At 42.1% G+C, this 20,364-nt stretch overlaps 1 protein-coding gene across 1 annotated transcript in view; it reads right to left on the bottom strand.

The window, feature by feature from the left end:
- wnt4 (wingless-type MMTV integration site family, member 4) overlaps positions 1-19,942 on the bottom strand; it is a 22,207-nt gene extending 2,265 nt beyond the window's left edge. The window contains exons 1-5 of the mRNA XM_053447661.1: positions 19,225-19,942; positions 3,838-3,919; positions 2,264-2,417; positions 1,786-1,917; positions 1,313-1,455 (exon numbers count right to left, since the gene is read on the bottom strand). Coding sequence (XP_053303636.1) covers positions 1,313-1,455; positions 1,786-1,917; positions 2,264-2,417; positions 3,838-3,919; positions 19,225-19,430 — 717 coding nt within the window. The 5' untranslated portion in view covers positions 19,431-19,942. The remainder of the gene's footprint in view (positions 1-1,312; positions 1,456-1,785; positions 1,918-2,263; positions 2,418-3,837; positions 3,920-19,224) is intronic.
- Positions 19,943-20,364: the final 422 nt, after the last annotated feature.

Here is a 20,364-nt window from a genome sequence, read left to right as displayed (position 1 = left end):
GATCCTTTGTTGCTACAGTAACAACTATAACAACGTTTTTACTGCTACCAGAGCTGTGGACATGAGATTTGGACAAGGGACAAACAAATAAGGACTGGGACTTGCTTTTGACTTGACTGCTGTGAGACTTAACGGTCCTCAAACCTGATCTTGTGACTTTCATGTTAACTACAGACAAGGAGGCCTTGCAAGCCTAACATGTAATCTGATTGACTGCTTAATAATAACAGAAACATAATTATAGATTGATTGTCCTCTCTGTGGCGGGTGTGGCTCAGGAGGTTCAGAACATCGATGGTTAGATACCCGGCTCTTCCATTGCCAATGCTGGAGCATCCTCGGGCAAGAGACCAACCCCATAATTGCCCCTGACAGCTGTGGCGGCAGTGTGTGAGTGATATCTGAAAGGGCTGCACACAGATGAACTGTATGAATGTGTTTGAGAATGGGTGAATGGTAAAACTGGACTGTAAAGTTCTCATCAAGACTAGAAAAGTACTGTATTTTAATTTAAATTGCACAGTCAGGGACAAATGCACAGGTGGAACTGCATCAAGTCACACATAAGGCTACCTCAATCATTTTCTTCTGCATTTACGTTTCACATCACATATTGATATATACAGTTAAATTAGATTAATCACAAATCATGTAATTAATTATGTACATTTTTAAGTCTGTTGACATCCCTACTAAAGATTGTTTAGGTCTATTATTTATCATTAGGTCTATTATAAAAGACATGTTTTCAGTTTTGTAAAATTCACCATTAATGAAATGAAAACTAGGAAATACATTAATTTAAATTTACTGGGCAACATTCAGGAACCAACAGGAAATATTCAAGTAAAGATGTTTGACTTAAATTGACTCGTCTTGAATGACTTGAACTTTGTTTACTTGAGATTTGATTTGGACTGAATTTAAATAACATAAGACTAAACTTTGATTTATCCTATATTGTTTGAAACTTGACTTAAACTTTCCAAAAAAACACGTAAAATACAAAAAAACCTGACTGGGATTAATCTAAGATGACCTGAGTCTGGAATTGCAAATGTCTCATGAATTGGCCTTTAGTAAAAATTACTTGAAACCTAACTAGACGTTCCAAAAAAGACTTTTCATTCCTCTCTGTGTTGTTTCTGTTGTAAACTCCCAGACTCTGATGTAACACACAACAAACTATGTCAAGGTCAAAAAACTTGTTCCCAGCAACTATAGAAAACACCTCCCTCTAATACTTAATACACTAGACTTAAGTGCAGTGTTCTACAAACGGGCAGATTTTCTTTGAAGAGCAGTGTGTTACCTTTCGTCCCGCCTCATTGTTGTGCAGGTTCATGAGAGCCCGACTGGACGACTGGCCTTTACTCCTCTCTCTCACATCCACAAAGGACTGAGAAAAGGCCACACCATACGCAATGTTGTCGCTGCAGCCCGACCACTGGAACCCTGGGACACAATATAGAAATAGAGACGGTTTGGTTTTCTGAATGGTTCTTTCCTCCCCGTTAAAAAACATTTCATAAACACTACACTTTTACATTAGCAGTATAGATATTATATTTTACAGAAAAAAATACAAGTTTACTGATGCTGTAAAAGATCTGGCTTTACACGCAAGTAGAGAATATGACATTATTACTAAGCTACCAATCTGTCAAGACTTTTCAACATAAAATGAGTATTGTATGTGTGTGTGTGGGAGAGAGAGAGAGAGAGAGAGAGAGAGAGAGAGAGAGAGAGAGAGAGAGAGAGAGAGAGAGAGAGAGAGAGACCTACCCTCTGGACTGACTCCATGTACATTGTGGTCACAGCCACATTTTTCCAGCTCTCCGCTGCTGCAGGCCCTCGTGACCGCAAACGCCACACTGGCTGCTGAGATGGCATACACAAAGGCGGCCTCACGGGTGCCTAGCAGACACACACATGCACAAACACAGTCATATTGTTTGACTATGGAACTGAAAGGAGCTTCTCACTCTGAATTTCAAAAAGAGGTGTGTATATTCAGATAAAGGGTGTATTCAAGTCCCTGGGAGGGAGGCCAGACTTTAACATACAGGGGGCGGTTAAACCAACACAAATGGAACCAAACTCAAATTTGTTGCAATATTTTAAACTGACTAAGCTTCTTGTATATTTAAGTTCACTGAAACATCACATTACATTACATTTCATTTAGCTGACGCTTTTATCCAAATCGACTTACATAACTACATTGTCCATAGTACGGAGTCACTGCAGTGTGTTCTCTTACCCTGGGTGACCACTTTGCCAAACACAGGCATTGTCTCGAGCGTGGAGCAGTTCCATCGGCGGTTACGAAACTGAAACTGACACTCATCTATCGCCAGCTGGGCTCCACGACGCACCGCATCCATCACCTCCACACTGCGCTTACAGATCTGAACCTGGAGCAGAAACACACAGGTGCCATGTCAAACTAACATACTGAATTTGGTATCAGATACATCGAGGGATGGAAAGATAAGACTCATAATGGATCGACATTCTCAAAGAAGCATATTGGTTTCCAGGGGTTTATTGGCATGTACATGACACATCCAATTCTGTGTCAGGGTATAATTCATTTATATCCTTTAATCCTTCACTTTTCATGAAATGTTGGTGCAATATTCACACAGGTATGTTGTGATCCCTCCTAGTAACTGACTAACTGGTTAAGTATTGTCCTCATATGAATTAAAGATACTAAGTGATGTGTTAACAAAGCCTATCTATAGACTCACAACCTTTGCCACAGCGATTTTCCATTTTCACTTTTTTGTCAAGTTATTTGAATTTATGTCTTTATCAAAGATAAAGTATTTACCCTTTTTTGTAATAGTTTTTTGTTGAAATATCTCACTGAATAGATCTTGGTGTGGGGATGTGCTGTCAAAGATGTGTGTGACTCATTGAACAGCTTGGCAACAGAGCGGATATTTTCCTCCAAAGATTTTTGAGCGAGCCTCAGAGAAAGCCAAAGACAGGGGTACAAGTTCAGAGTTGTCAGTCACGTCAACACGCTTCTGGTGTTTGGGGTTTCAAGACAGTTTAGCTCCTGGAAGACTTTCCCGTGGCTGATTCACAGGCTAAAGAACTTCAGATTCTTGTATAAGCTAAGACAGTGAGTGGTTTGCTCTGGAGTCCCAAGTAAGCGTTAGTTACTTTCAATATTGTAGCTTAATTAGTGTATTTAACTCTACAAACCTAACCTATTTCAATTTAGATAATTCAAAGTTTGCACAGTGGTGCGTTTGAACGTCGAAGATAAAGATGTTTTAAGAAATCTTATGACATCTTTACAGCAGATAAACAAGGTCTGGGCTGCTCTTTCAGCATCGGTTGAGTATTTATTACTCCAGAACCCCTGATTGCGCTGTAACTATAGCTTCAATGCTTATATTGCTAACAGTCGACATTTCTCACTCAAATTGAGCTTTAGTAACAAACCATTTTACCATCTCTGGCCGCTCTGTTTAGAAACACTGAATATTTAATCGTCATTATTTCATGGTCCATGCTTTGGTCAACAGTGACTATTTGCAATAACAAGATCTGAACTTTTCGATGCATGCCCGCTCAACTTTGGAACCATTGCAACCCTCCACACAGGTACATGTGAAAGCTTCAGGTCTCTGCCATGAATGAACAGCTGAACTAAACACAGGTGCATCTGCTTTTCTAAGAAAAGCCTCTATGGCAGTGCAATGACTTCCACCATGTTTGAGTGTTTGTGGTGAATGTGTGACCAGGATCCATGAAAAGAACCATGAACATAGAGTTATAATGTTTGAATCATAGTAGTCAGTAGTTAAAGGTATGAACCTGTCTCTGGATGAGGCCTCGTAACCTCTCGCACGTCTCCTCATCCCTGATGCTTCCCACTGACGACAGCTTGGCCAAGTACCTGAAAAGAAAAGCACACAACAGGATCTCTTAAAGTTTTGTTCTACAAAAGGAAAAAGATCGTATTTATAGGGGACTTTAAAGTGCAAGTAGAAGGCGTTGAAATAACCGACTATGATCTCTGCAGATTAAAGAGGTAAATTCTAAGACAGACACAACACATGATTTCAACAAGTTACCGCCATGTTTAATGTTTCCTTACAAACCACGTTGATGAAATTGGACGAAAGGAGATAAGCAGAGATGGTGTCAGGAGTGTTTGTTCCCATGAGGTTGTGGGAATGTTTTGGGTAAATGTCTGGTAATGAGGACACTGAGAGGAGGGAAAGTGGTTTATCACACACACCACCTCCAGGTCAGGCAGATATCATAATCCGAGAAAATGGCATTGGTCTGGATGCCTTGACCCTCACACATCCACCTCAGCTCACTTCAGTCTCATATCTCGTGGGCCAGCTGCACCCTACAGAAATAGGTCTTCTTCAGTGAGTGTCCCACAGAGGGAGCAGCCCTGATTATGTACTGTCTACACCGCAGAGTGTCTGTCGACGTCCTTTAAACACATGTTGAGTCTGTAAGTCCAGCTAGTTTTTCTAAAACAAAGGAAGAGGTGATAATTCCTCACCTGACACAAGTATTTTTCTAATAATTATGCACAGGAAGAAACAGACTGCAAGTTGCACTGCAAACAAGTGGAAAGTAGTTTGCCTATTAGATTTCAGTCACTTAAATATTTAGATTTCTTCTCTGTAATCTTAAATTAAAGGAAATAACTTTTCCCTTTAGCTAATTAAGACCTTGTAATCCAACAGGTAAAGTCTTAAATATATCACATAAAAACAGAAACCATATTTAATCCAACTGGCACTCCTACATACATCACAGCTGGAAACGATGGAGTGTGTAAAGGACAGGTATTATACATGTGATCCCCATCCTGCTTTAATATGAAGGGATAAATTCAGTGTTTGCAGGCTGCTGCATACAATGGGCAGGTTTTGAATATCAAATGGCACCTAATAAAAACCAATTCCCACAAAATGAACATTAAGGCTGCTACAAGAGCAAGTAGACCTGTTGTGTTTCTCAGGCTTGTTTTCTGGGTCTCCGGTTATGAGTTCCCAAGACCACACATAACTCAGTGAAGCCCTGTCTGCCTGTCTCAATCAAACCCTTGGCACAAATCCAGAAGGCAAGGGATTCTGCAGTCAGATTATTGACAGTAGTCTTAGTAGCAGTGCTTTACATCAGCGCACAGGGTGGATAGATATGAACTTTTGTGCATGACATCCAGATCATTTTTCTTCTTTTGCCACGGTCAGCTGGTAGCTGCATCTCAGCTCTTTGAACCCTCCTGAGTTTGGATGCTACCAGGACAGAAGTACTGGATGTTTAGCATTAGTGCATGATGAGGTAGTATAATAAGTATATCATCCTCACGCAGGTCAAACAGCTCCTCCTCTCCATTCACCCTTTCATCTCCTCCTCTCAACAGCCCAGATAATCTCTCCTCTCTTTCCCACTCCCTCTTTGATGGCCTCCTTCTTCTCTTCCCGACCAGACAGTGTCAGTATTTTGCACTCATCGCTGTGATAACCCCGCTCTCTCCCACTCCACCTCATCTCAGCCACTTCCGCTCACATCCACCCTTGCTGGTGACCTCACTCGCTCGTAACGTTGACCACCACTTATGCATGAGGCACTATTTTAATTTTAATATTCCTCAGAGCGTCTGCACTGTCTTCATGTCAGGAAACCCCAACATTTTGTCGAAAGCTGTAGTAGCTATTTCTACATTAGTATTAAGTGCCTGATGTGTGAGGGATTGCTGCAGCTTCCCTCACCTCTGCAGAGTGTTTGGTAGATTACAAAGGGAACTTGACTGGGTCTGATGAGCGCACTTTACACTACCCAGTAAGAGACTAGCTGCTAAATTGTCCACTATGTTTAGCAACTAGTCTCTCAAAGAGCCAGGCATTTCCCTCAGGGACTGGTGGAGACCAACAACAGAGATAAAAGGATCAGATTAAGTAAAACAATTGAATGCTGTTGGTAATATTTGCTGTGTATTGTTTGCATAAAACAGTTTTTTAAGAGGTTGTGTTTTCAGCTTGTTCTTCTGCTCCCAGAAAAGTCCATCTGTGCTGCTTTAACAGAACAGTCTCTTCATTCCGTGCAAAGAGGCCAATGTAATGTCACATGTAACAATAGACAACAGCTTTGAAGTAAATTCAGTTGCACAATTTCCAAAGAATATCAGCAAAACAACTCTCGTTGAATAGAAAATCAGAAAGGAGGTTCAAAACAGACCTCTCTATCTATGAGGTTATTTCTCAACAGCCCCCCCCCCCCCCCCCCCCCCTTCCAGCTCAGCTCTGCCCTGCACTGATTTACTCCACTGCAGTTGTGAGGCTTTCATCAAAGCCATGTGGGATGTTTGATCCCCCTTTGTTGTTTAGCGTAGCCCTGGGCAGGGCACAGCGTTCGGGCCGAGGCATCCAGCTGGGAGACCATCAGACAGAAAATACGAGACAACAACGGAAAGCTGCTCCACCGACGGTCAGCACCACACGCACAAAGACACACATATCATCCCTATGGCCTGACATTCACCCTGGAAACATTTAATAAACATTGGATAAGCTGTTATTCAGGTGATGTTCTGCATGTGTGTATGTGTGTGGGTGTGTGCATACACGCGTGGGAAAAGTCTAGCGCAGGCCTTGGGCGAGTGTGTGTGAGCGGTTGCTGCCCTAACTCCTTTTATCTGTTCATTCTACTGTGTGTACCCTTCACTTCCCAGAGACGAGGTTAACAAAACACCTCAACACAGAGACAGAGGAGTCAAACCGTAGAAGGACAGGGCAACACACACACACACACACAACCACACACACACACACACACACACACACACACACACACACACACGCACACACACACACACACACACACACACATACACATCATTCCCCATCTCATCTTCATTCCTCTCCCTCTTCTCTCTCTAGCCTCTGGTAGTTGCGTGCTTAAATCCCAGGGGCCTAAGCCCAGTGGAGCCAGTCATGTTGTGAAGGCTGCCATGTGTAATGCAACACAAACACACAGCGGCCTGCGAACACACTAGTGTCCAGGTGGAATGCTCCATACCTCCCACCCTGAGCCCCCCACAGACTCATGGGAGGCTGAAACTGAAAATACGAGATAATTTCTAGCAGAGGAGACACTATGACGCACGTTCTTATCTGAAGACAAGAAGACGAAGGATAATATAAAAAGGCATATATCAGCTTTAAACCTCTCTAAATATGAATAACTCTTTTTTCAATTTTAAAAATAGTTATCAGATTATGTATTTCAGTGTAAGAATACTGGATTCATGTTTAGTTGATCAACAATAAATAAATCAACAATTTTAATGGTCAAATAATAGTTACGTCATATGTAACGAATCAACCAAACTCAACGTTCTACATATTAGTTTTTAGAGCTTCATTCTGAAGGAAGACAGCGAGACGCTCTGAAGGAAATGGATCTTTGAGCTCAGATTAGGCCTATTCCTAGTTTCCTGCTCAGTTGTTGTTGGAAACAGAGTGCATAGCTCAGAAACTTTAAAGAAAAGATCCTTGTGCATCATTAATGCTCTGTAATAGGCATGTTACTTGTTTTTTTACCTGAAGTGAAGTGTAATGATTGTTTTTTTTACCTGAACTGAAGTGTAATGACTGGTTTGAAAATGTTTTTTTGTAGTGGTTTTGTGCTAAGAATAGTGACTTATTTCATATTGCATGGAATTGGAATTATTCATTACACATGAATGTTTCAAAATATTCAAAATAATTCATGTAAGCCATTCATTTAAGACAATAAATAAACAAATGAGGCATCTTAATGACATTTAAGAATTTTCTAATTATTTTGTTTTGGTGTAAATTAATTGTCTTGAGACTATTGTCAGACAAAACAAGCAATTTGTAGATATTCCTTTCCTCATTCTGTTAATTCTAGGGAAATCTAGGTCGGATATCTCAACTTTTTACAATCCACGGTTTTCTCTTTTTATGTAGTTTAACATTAGGTCCCATACACCCTTTCTATAACTTAGTCCCATAAAACATTCATTCTGGCTGAAATATATCTAACCAATACATTTTCTGCAACTCCACGTTGACACTATCTTAATTCAACATTGAATATATAAATAAAAGATATACTGTATATTTTTACTTCTTTGACTATAATCTAAGAGACTGTGCAGAAAAGGAAAAAAAGGGGGTAGGAAGTGTATGGAAGCTGGACGAATCTGCATGACAGACAACACACATACACACACACGTACAAAGGGACACAAATGCTCACAAACTGTAGCTCACTCTCTGCCTGCATCATCTCTGATGTGTATTTATATGAAAATATCCTGGTGTTTGCCTTTCCAGTACTGAGCACACAGCGGAGGCACACACCGACAGGTAAATATAGCATGGATTGGAAATGCAAAGGAGCAGAGCTGCAAGCAAGAGTCTAAGAAACGTCTTTTCTACTGAGCTGCTGTGCACGGCTCTTAAAGGAACCAACAGACCTGCAGGCAGCGCTGCAACAACTTACAGTCGAGTCTTAACTTGATGCACTATATTTTTCTTTAGTTTTAGACCAACAAACTGTCATGCGGAGAATTAAACTGAAATGAAGCGACAGCTCTGTTTCATAACTGCAAACAATATAGTCTCAGATTCAGCGCTGCCAGCAGAGAGTCCTGCAGGAGACTGCAAGTAAAGATAAATGCTGGTGTGACCTGAGCTAACCCTCCCTGTCCCCTCTGCAGTGGACACCTACAGTATGTAAGACATGTTGTGACCTCTAGAGGGCACTATTATCCCAGTTTACCTGTAGATATCTCACTGGACAGTGGACAGTTTTAGATGGCCAGTGTGTTGGCAATTGAAGAAAGACCTTATACAACTTTCAAGATTTTCCCTGAAAAGCATTCTTCAGCTGCCCATTGCAGGCGAATGTGAATAACGTATTAGTTAAGTTCTAAAATACAAATCTATCTGGATATCTTTTCTGAATTGAACTACAGTGTTTATTAGTTTTTAAAGGTCTGATCTGTGACTTTTAACAAGTTGGGGTCTGGATTTTTGGAGCATCATTGATGATGTTTTACACTAAAGATTTTTCCTTACAAAAGGAAGCAGTTGTGAAAAGAACGGTAAAATATAACATACTTGTATTTTCCTCACCTTGTACTGTGCATCATGCGCTTTAAAAAAACTCTATATGTCAACTGACACCATTCGTAATCAATATTTCCTGAAGATAAAGACAGAGCAGAGCTGCAAAGAAAGCAAACGTGGATCTCAGTGACCACCACTGACCTGCAAATGTGAAACTGACCTTTGAACCTTTGAAGTCCGGTCTCGGTGAGCTCCTGTGCTGCTACTGACACCTTGACCCCTGATCTCTGTAAATCAGATCCAATGTATTCGCCATATTTGTCGGAAAAGGCATTTTTATTTGTGTTTTAATTACACATATCGCTCTGTGGTGCCAGTTGACAGAAAACACATGTCTATTAAAACAGTGTCTCACAAGCAGGGCCATTAATCACATGAAGAAATTAAGTCCGGTCAATGTCCACAGATCTGGGTCTGGACCTTCTCCGGTGTTTGTCTTTTTAAACATGAACAACGCAGTGGGAGATTCTTCACCTGTTCAGATCAGGGGTCATGCAGACCGCAAGTATGTGATGTATGAAGTAAAATGTCGGTGCCAAAATCACAGATTTTTGTTTCCAGCACATCGACAGCACCATCAGCCCTTATCACCAAAAGCTTGCTTGATATGTTTGTCAGGGTCTTTTACGCACGAGGAAGCGTTTTTTCATCTTGGGATGTTTGCATTGTTTACAATTTTAATTTTTGCGTTTCGAGTGTTAGAAACGCCATCAACACACCTCCTTGCTCGTAGTGATTCCTGTGGGGGATCTCCTGCTGTGATTTCACATCGGTTCATTGAGCCATTCTCCAAGTTCTTACCATGGCGCAAGCAAGACAAACTCCAGAGCCTCACACTCAGACATTTGCTCACATAGAGCCCCTCTGGAGATTATCCGGAGTGCATGCCAGTGCTCAAGCTTGACTTTGAGATGATATTGTTTGATACTTGTAACTGATAATTGAATAACTGTAAATACCTCAACATAAACATAACAGCATTACTGTGGTGGATGTGGGAACGGCTGCAGTTAAGCGTTACCCTTTAACTTGATTGCGATGCTGTTGATGTCATGTTGAAGATGATTGGAATATCAAAACTAAGTAGATGTATGATTTATAAAGATAATGTGTGCTTTGAGACAGAGTATAGGATATAAAGCATTAGGGAAATAGATATGGTAATATGCATGTTTCTTTGCCAGGAGTTAAATGCATGAAATCATAAAAAAGATGGATATCTCACTGAGAATTAACCGAAACATCCAAAAGAAAAACCAAAGCATTGGTGACGTTCAGTCATCGGTTCACAAATCTGAGGGAGGTGGTGGTAATAATGGATGGGGGTGCAAGTTATTGTATTGGAAGACGAGGTGGATCTAATTCTGAGTCATCACACTCAAAACAGCCTTTTTCTTGCCGTATTCAGTGACAAATGAAATAAACCGAGTGGGGAGACAGTACCTCGAATGGAAAGAATGAAAGATAAGAGGGAGGGGGAAGAAAATGGAAAAAGGACACTGGGAATCATTTAAAGTCCGACAGTGCAGGAGAGAAAAAGGAGAGGAGGCAGGGAGGAATAAGACGGGAAAGAGTTAATGGAGAAAATAAAAAATACCTGATGAGTTCAATCAACACTTATATTGTGTGTGTGTCTGCCAGCACTTGTGTGGTTGTGTGTGTGTGATGTGTGTGTGTGTGTGTGTGTGTGTGTGTGTGTGTGCCCACACGTGTCTGAGTGTATTTTTAATTCTGCTGGCTCCACTAGAGCTCATTTCCCCCTAAAAATAACATGCTCTGCCAACACCACAACCCGCACACACACACACACACACACACATACACACATACACACACACACACATATACACACATACACACACACACACACACACACACACACACACAAATTTGGGAAAAGAGGTCCTAAAAGCTATGAAATGAACCTAGTGCTTGGTGTTAGTGCTGTGGCCCCAAAAGACTAGGAGCCAATTATTGTGTGTGTGTGTGCATTTATGTGTGTGTATTTATGTACACGTGTGTCAGTATAACGTACGTGGGCACCAGCCTCATCCAACTGTCTTTTGTTCCACTTTCTATTGTATTCCAGGTGATGTAACCGGCGCTCTGGCTCTGTCTGTAGCTTTCAGGAAACAATAGCTGTGAACAGCTGATTGTGTCTAAATGCAGGACTTGGCTGCTGCTGATTGCTGTGCTATGTACCTGTGACCATGTCAGTTTGAAGGTAAACTCAGCTGGATTGCTAAACATGGCTCAAAGCACCCCCTACGTGGCGTGTTGGTGGACTTGTGCTGTTGGGGTTATTTGGAAAAAGATTATCGCCATGTGTGATCATGTCATGTTGGTGCTGGGCTCTGCATCTCTGTGACCCATCATCCCCTTGCAGGTGTCTACCCTTAGCTTTCAATGTATTTTCTATTACGCTGAAACATGTCATCGGATTTTCACATAATACTTTGCCATTTCAACCTATTTCGACACAGGATTTATAGTCAACAGCTATACTAGGGTGCTCAGGCACCATTCAGTTTATTATTGTTACAAATCCAAATCCAAAAAGTATTTAAATATTGATGAAACATTGATATGATTATGGCACTGCGTGTCAAGTCAGTAATGGACTCACCAAGATGATAACAGTTCATCCTGGGAGGGATATCAATGTGTCTAGCTGAATAAAGGCCAATTCATCAAATGATTTCATCAAACATCTGTTTAACTACAAAACACAAATGCAACATCAAGAGGAAAAGAGAGAGTCACTAAAGTCAGTATGATACAACTTCTGGACTCCATGATTGTCTGTTCCACATCCAGCATCAGTAGTCTGTCCAGATCTGGTGGTAGACTGACCAACCCATAGACAGGTTGACAGCATCCGGAAGTCCCCAATCAGTAAGACTGTAAGTGGCCAATCAGTTTCCAGTGGGTCCCAGTGGCCCTCGATCCCTCTGACCCCATTAAGCCAGTTTTGTTATTTTAATTAGTTTGTAGGCCAATGGTACAATGTGTCAGCCAAGGGACAAAAATAACTGGCTTATTGATGATCAGAAACAGGGCTGTGACATCAATTACTTAGAAACTTTCATTTACCAAAACACCCAACAAATTGTATTAGCTCATGCTTTGGTCTCCACCAACAGCTCACAAGATCTTCTCCCATACACAGATACAGACAGCTTGTCAGAGCTTGTTTGCCAAAGCTGGATGTCTATGTTATTACATTGATGAGAGCATAACCGTGTCACCTATGTATTTCTGTTATTTAGCTGCACCGCGTTGCCAAGTGGCTAATTAATAAATTAAATCAATTACAAATGCACCTGAGGTCATGGTAAATGTATGGTCAGCTACATTTTCGATAATAGCCTATTCAAAGTCAATGAGCTACAAGATGAAAATGAGGTTAAGATAATTTGTTTATTAATAGATTAGGAGATGTACGATCCAATATGCAATTTGAAATTTAATATTATATATATATATTTTGCAATGACACTGAGGCAAACTGCATGTGAGCAGGATAATACACAAGATATCAGACAAGTCACTACAAGATGATTTGATCTCTTACCTTGTAAATGTGGAGTCAAATATTCCTAAAGTTGTGAACTGAATCAAAAGTGACTTGCATCCATAACTGATTTCAATGAATTCATGGTTGTGTTGTTTTCGCATTCACTTTTGATCACAATTGATAACAAGATGAGCCTGCTTGTAAAGTTGAAATCTGTCATGCACAGTGGGCAGGCTTGAACATGCAGCATTTACCGCTCCTGATTACTGTTTACACAGTTAACACACATGTGTGACTTATGTGTTGTGCACAAGTTTGCATGTATAAAGAACTCTCTGTGCACAAGGTTAGAATTCATTTACAGCATGCTTCTCACTTTTTTTTGGTACCTCGCCTGAACAGAATCCTTAAGTTTTCATTTTGTACTTTTTGTTTGCAGACTGAAGAGAAGCATTGAACGCTACATTAAATGCCCTTACATGTTCCTATTGCTCAGTTTGCTCTTGCTGTGATAATTAGGGGGTATTAACCTGGACAGGGACATAGGGATTTTAAAAGTCTGCCACTGTGAGCCCCACACAGACAATACTGAGATACTGTTGCCACAGATTCCATGAGCTAAAACTTCAGCTCCATGTTTCTAACCATAATTTATTAACATTTTGGCTAAAGAGCACGATAAATTACCCTGAATTACCTATTAGCACTTCCTGTATGCAGAGTTATTATTGTTCGTGACACCAAGGAGGTTATAGTTTCCTTTTTCAGTCTCTTAGTTATTTGAACTACACAAAAACTTCTTGAAAGATTACCATGAAACTTAGTGGAAGGATGCAGTGTGAGTCAGGAGAGATCAGAGTCAATTTTGATGGATCTAAAAATAAAAGGTTGTCTACTGAAAGTTTGTTTTAATTCATTTCCCACAGAAGTCATTCAACCTATGGCAGTCGAGGGGTTCACGTGCATGTGCACTGTAGTGCCACAGATTCCGAGTGTTGGAAAGTGAAGTACACTGACTCAAGAGTGAGAGACAAGTTCTCATCTGAGATACAGAACTGCATTGCATACCACTTGCGGGTACATGCACAACTGCAGCTGAAACTTTGAGGTCTGTATGGACAGTAACAACTTTATAGACATAATATGGCTGCACACAGCTATACAATGCAGAGCAAAACACAAAGTTAGTGCTCTCTTCTGTTGAGACACTGAGAATTGTTAACATTTTTTAGGTTAATTCTGAAACTGTGGTGGGACAAATTAGAATATGGCGTGCTGCCACGGTCTAGTTTTAAGGGGAAACACTGCTTTAAATGGCAAAATGAGCATCAGCCTTGGTTGAGGTGTGCGCTCTCTGGGTGACTAATTTGAGTCGTGTGTCACTCTCAATGGTTCTGTACATTACAGCCATATTGATATACAGGCCAAGTCAGTAGCACTGACCTTCACCTGAAACTCTTTCACCACATCTAACAACCCCCCCCCCCCCCCCCCCACCAGGGTATTTGCAGAAGCCATGATCGAGATATTTTGAAACGTTTGGAAGATAAAAGTCACTGTAACTTCCTGTCTAGTCAATGCATCCATATACATTTAGGAATTCGATCAGCTGTTCACAGCCCGGTGTTGTGTCTCTTGAAAACCCTGTGCACCTCTGTGTGTTCAGTTCGGTCTCTCGTCTTTCAGCGACCCTGATGTTTCCTCGTCAGCCCCGAGCTGTCCTGGCCTTAATCTGGTCACCCTGAGTGATTCCCTGAGGCTCCAAGCGTGTCACGATAATTGTACACTCACTCTGGTGACACGAGTTCTCGAAATAACGTGCCACAGCTTTACCACATTCATGTGTGTGTGCGTGTGTGTACGAGGCGCCAGCTTGTACCGGAAGTGCCGAATACCCAAGGGCTCTGCTTTCTCTGGTTACCCATCAGCTGCCATCTCTTTACGTTGTCCAGGAGACAAGCAGACAATGTATGATCACATGCTTACACATGCACTTACACACTCACAAAGAAACTGAAAGACAATGAGAGAGACACAGACAGAAAGAAAAGGCCGTGTTTGTGTGTGTTCTTTATCCTGCTTTACATAAGTGGACTTTGACGATAACTCTGACGACCGTCTCTCTCTGCCGTGTTTGTCCTCTGCGAGGCGGAGAGGATTGTTTGCTCGACCCTGCAGCATCTGGGCTGAGCCTCTAAAACACATAAAGAACGACCATTTTGGTCCACCTTTCTCTCTCTCTTTCTCCCTCGGCATCCTCCCCAACCTTCGTCCTTTGTCTCTTTGGTTTGTCACACCATACGACACCATATACGCCATACTCATTGCACACAATATTGTCGTCTGTCATATCAATACAACTCACGATTAGGCTTAATTATTCTGTGTTTTTTTGGAGTTCGATAAATTACTCTCTGACAACATGAAAAACAAAGCAACATTTTACATATTCCAGATAAATTTGCTGACGATACATGATTTTCCAATCATGTATCGTCAGCAAATGTTCGCTGCTGTATCTTGCTACATGTTGACAGCAACACATGGCATCGAAACTTGAACCCACTGTTCCCAACTGAAAGTGAAGTGTTTGAAAACCAAACACTCAACTCTTTCTAGGTTTTAAAAGAGACGAGCTTTCCTGAGCAAACATCTGAGGACTCTAATCCTTTCTGCAGAGCAGACTCATGACAGTTTAACTAAACAAATAAATGAAGACGAGCATGGCCTCTTGTTTTCTGTCTTTTCTTTAGACACATGCCAGATGTAATCCTTCTTTTACCACAGGAGTGGTGAGAGAAATGATTTACAACTACACTGAGGTCAGCATCTGAGATCTTTTGAAGTACATCTTAACATTTAAAGTAACGTTTGAATCAATGGATTCAGTTAAAAATAGTGAGTAAACACAGTAAATGTGGTAGAAAGGTAGAGTAAGAATTTAAAGTCATACTCGTACGTGAATATATCCACAATGACTTGTGTGACTGCCACTGAGGTCGATGTTTATCAGGTGTAATTTTCACCATCTAATTCAATGTGTCGACATGCTAATGTATGCTAATTAGGCTGATTGGAATGTCGTTAGCTTGTTAGCATGTCACTCAAGTTAGAGGATCAAAGTTATTACAATTCATCCTTAACTCTGTAGATGTATGCTCCCCACAGGATGATCAGAATGGCTTTGATGATGCCTTGAGTTCCCATGTAGCGCCACCTTGTGGTTAACATTTTTGTTTTGCAAGAAATATCTTGCCAGCCATGTCAAAGTTAGTACTGGCATTCATGCCCACCTCAATATGAATTGTAATCAGTTCGGTGATCCCTTACCTAGTTCCCTATAGAACAGTGGTTCCCTAAACTTTGTCTATTGAAAGTCTCTTTTTTGCTAAATTCTTGCCCTGATGCTGAAAATGCTTCAGTTGAAAATGTCTGTCCAATTTCTTCAATGTTAGAAAACAAGGTAGAAATGCAACAAAGCTACCTCGCTGGAAATAAACAAGAGTTTTTGAATTTGCTAAATATTAGGGGCAAGTTTTTCGATGGATATCTATGATACCTGGGTAACAGCTGTGCATGTGTCGGTCTGTGAGCTTGAGCATGTGTGTTGCACTGTAAGTGGTTACCATTGTTCTGCACCAAGCATGGTAATTACTGACTTTGTGCCATTGCCGGTATATATATATTCCATCAAAAACAACAAACGACAGCTCCGCAGATGAAAAGCAGACCTGGAGCAGCGTGCAGGTGCAGCAGAACCAGTCAGTGCAGGGTCAGAATCAGAGGCGGAGGCGGAGGAGGTGGGCGATGACAGACAAACTAATGAAAAGTAGCACTGAAATCCCTTTTCAGCAGCGGGACACTGAGCATAACTCAGCAGCCACAGAGATTTGGCAAAGTGATTATAAAGGTGCTGAAGGTGACAGTGACAGACAAAAGTGAAGTCCAGGTCAGGCTGCAGTAATGTGAAGAGCAGCTCAGAGGAAATAGCTCAACTTTTGTAAATCATATTTAGTGAATGCAAACTTTAAGAAAGGCTTCATGAGTGAAATTACAATAGTCTGTAATATTTTCTCATATAACAGCACGAAGGCGGCATTTATTTTTTTAATTATCGATTCATCTTCTGAGAGTTTCATGATTAATATATACTGATTTAATATCTTAAAACCAAAACTCTAAAAATATGTTTACTATTAAAAATGAATACATATAATATAATTAATATTATTACATTAATTCAAAATCTTATATCAAATGAATTCAAGCACCAAACTTTTTTCCAATGTCATGGCTACATTCTCTGTAGTATTGAATCATATACTGTATACATGTCCTTTTTTAAAAATGTATTAAAAGAGCTTCAGTCATAGATAGTAGCTAGTCACTCCTCCTACCCTCATGAATTGCAGAACAGGTCCATCAGGCACAGGCCCAGGGACCCGCTGACCCCCTGACCCCCTGGCCCCTTGTGCTCCGAAGTAGGAGAGGGTCTTCTCCATGTGTCATGATCCCTTGATGTTCTTACATCATTTCATCTGCGTTTGTTATCCACAGTGAGCCAGAGTATGAGAAAAGTACTTGACACCACAGTCACAGTGAGCTGGTATTTCATGAAGACAAATACATGTAGAGAGCAAACCCCCACCCATGTGTTTTACTCAAGAAATGAGCACCCATGTTGCCCTGTCCAATCAAGTGGCGTTGTGGTAGACTGCTGTGAGTGTGCAGTGAGTTAGTTAATGCACGTTTTACAGTTTGAACTGTCACCACTTGGATACAGCAGTAATCTAAGTGCCCTCCATCCCGTGACCCTGAGTGCATTGGCTGCAGCGTGAAGGTGAGACTGAGGTGCTGAGGACTCTGATTTACAGTCCGCACAGCCACACACACAGATTCTCCTGAACAGTGCAACCCCGTAGAGCGGACTGGCAGCTCGGCAGCTTGCCTGTACATGCCTGCTCTGTGCTGCTGTCACCACGCCTTCAGCCCTGAACAGCACAATTACCTCTGCACTCAGTGAGGGTAGGCACTGCTGTTTGGCATGGCCTTGATTTGACTTATTCTGATTAATCTGTCAACAACGTCAGTTGGGCCGTCTGCAGCGCTCGGCTGATGTAAACATGGCAGGCTGGAGTGTATCATTAACTATTATGACTGCTACAAATGGATTAACACAAGGAAACTATACAAATATGAAAGTCAACATGCAGTCACTGTTTGGCAAAGCAGACATTTCAATTGTAAGTTTCTAAGAGCAGGTGAGTGTGCAGTAGCTGCACCAGTGTCAGGTATAACTCGTATCACCTGAGGAGGGTCCTGACTGAGTGATGAGCGCTGCTTGTAAATTAGCAGAATCTGAGAGGAATGAATGACAGCGCAAAATGGAGTGGAGCCTGCGGAGGAATGCAGAAACCCACCTGGCCACCTCCCACAGGCTGCTGGGAGAGCAGGCACACACATGCGACCCGACCGACCGGCCCCAGGAAGAGGTGGCACTGTGCAGCTCAGCTACAGGCTCACCGCTCAGCTCGACCCTGCAGTGTGGCTGCTCCAACATCCGCCACTACCAAATGAAGGCTTTTTCTGACCGTGTGGTACTTTTATATTGTCTTCTGGTCGTGTAAATGTTTGGTGTTCCCCTTCAGAATTGAATAACTCACAGCAGTCCTCTTCTACCTCATGCGATTGTACACTAAGCATTTAGAAACTATTGTAAGACAGTTTTTAAAAGGAGTTATTTGAGCTCAGATGCAGCTGAACTACCCCACATCTGCCTAATAATGACTTTATTAATGATTTTACTTATCTTGCATATGAAATAACATCAGTGTTGACAAAACCACAAGATTAAGAGTTGTAAGATTATGAAGGGATGCAGTGCAGAGGCTTTATTGCTCTGGGAACTCTTCACTGTTAGTTTTTACATTTGGATTGCCATTTAAAGAACAGTAGCTCATTAAGTTTCACAGCCTGCACTAAAAAAAATCTCACATCTCTCTACACTACTGCACCATTACTAACATTTACTGATCAGGTTCCAAAGGGCATCTCCTCTCAAATGTGAGCAGAAGGATATCAAGGTGAAAGGAAACTTGGTCAATGAACTTTATGTACTGTTTCCTTCAGGCTGCATGTGAATATTATAGTCATAATTCCACCTGCCATTATATAATATATTAATATATATTACCTGCAGGATGCATTGTCATTTTTCAATGACGAAAATAATGTTTTATGGAGACCCTCACCTTAAAAACAGAACATGTGCTCTCTCACTTGTGTAATGGGGGATGTAGCAGTGTTGGTAAGTTATTAAGTCTGAGGGAGACAGAAAGAGACCTACATGAGGGAGAGTGCGTGTGAGCGTGTTTGGATAGTTAACAATTAACCTGAGAGACCACCAAGCTGGGAAAGATGAGGAGGAGGCTGTGAAGATGAGGAGGAGAAAAAGAACAGGTGAATGCTATAAGACTGGAGGTAGAGAGGAGTGAGTATGGTGCGCACTCTGAAATCAGGATGAGGGTTAGAGAGGAGGCGTGGAGTCCAACTTACAGCCAGTTACTGGCGTTGGCGGAGAGGAGCGCGCAGCAGAGCATCAGGACGCACCGCAGAACACATTCCTCGGTCATCTCGAGAAGGATGGAGGGGAGGTCGGTGCGAGCTGAAATAATCCCGAGGTGGACAGGGGTGGTGAAAAAGAAAGCAAAAAAGAAAAGGCGGCAGGGTCCGGAGATGTCTGTTAATCCATCATTCCGCATCCAGTGGATCAGGCACCGGGGAGGCGCGCAGCTCCGCGATCCGTCCACCCGGTTCTCCCGAGCCCTCTGCCACTCCTCGCTCAGAGGGGACAGGGTGACGGGGGGGAAAAGAGGGATGCTTAAATAAAAAAATGATATATATAGTCAAATCTCTGGAGCCGCTCGGGCTCAACCGGACCCTTCTTCTAAACCAAACTGTGCGCTTTCCCTCTCAGCCGCGCGTAAACATGCGCAGGGAGAGACGCGTGTGGAGGTGGACAAATCAAAGCCAATTGACCGAGCTGCCCGGTGGATCTTCTTCCTCCTCCACCTCCTCCTCCTCCTCTGTGACGGCTTATCACTTGGTGCCGGGTCCAGCACTCCTGTCCCGTCTGAGCTCAGTGGGCTCTTCAACTCTCGCAAGACGCATACACACACACTCTGAGCGTTAATACGCACGGCTCCTCTTCAAACACCACCGTCCCTCGGTGTGTCTGCCTGAGGAGAGAGTGTGTGAGCTGACTTTAGTTGAGGGGCGGTGCGAGGATGTAGAGGTATGGCAGAGAGATGGGAGTTTTCTTGGGATGAAGGAGGAGCTGCTAAGGTACTCTCTCTCTCTCTCTCTCTCTCTCTCTCTCTCTCTCTCTCTCTCTCTCTCTCTCTCTCTCTCTCTCTCTCTCTCTCTCTCTCTCTCTCTCTCTCTCTATGTGTGTGTGTGCGCGTGCGTTTTAGAGGTCTCCTGGGAGGATGCAATAGCACAGCCATTCACTTATGCCCTCCCCAGCCACTCTCCAACACACATTACACACATAAACATACTGTCCTGTAGACGCACACACACACACACACACACACACACACACACACACACACACACACACACACACACACACACACACACACACACACACACACACACACACACACACACACACACACACACACACACACACGC

The sequence above is a fragment of the Pleuronectes platessa genome, chromosome 2, assembly GCF_947347685.1.
Source record: "Pleuronectes platessa chromosome 2, fPlePla1.1, whole genome shotgun sequence".
In the NCBI taxonomy this organism is placed as follows: Eukaryota; Metazoa; Chordata; class Actinopteri; order Pleuronectiformes; family Pleuronectidae; genus Pleuronectes; species Pleuronectes platessa.
This window is presented reverse-complemented; position numbering and strand designations above follow the sequence as displayed.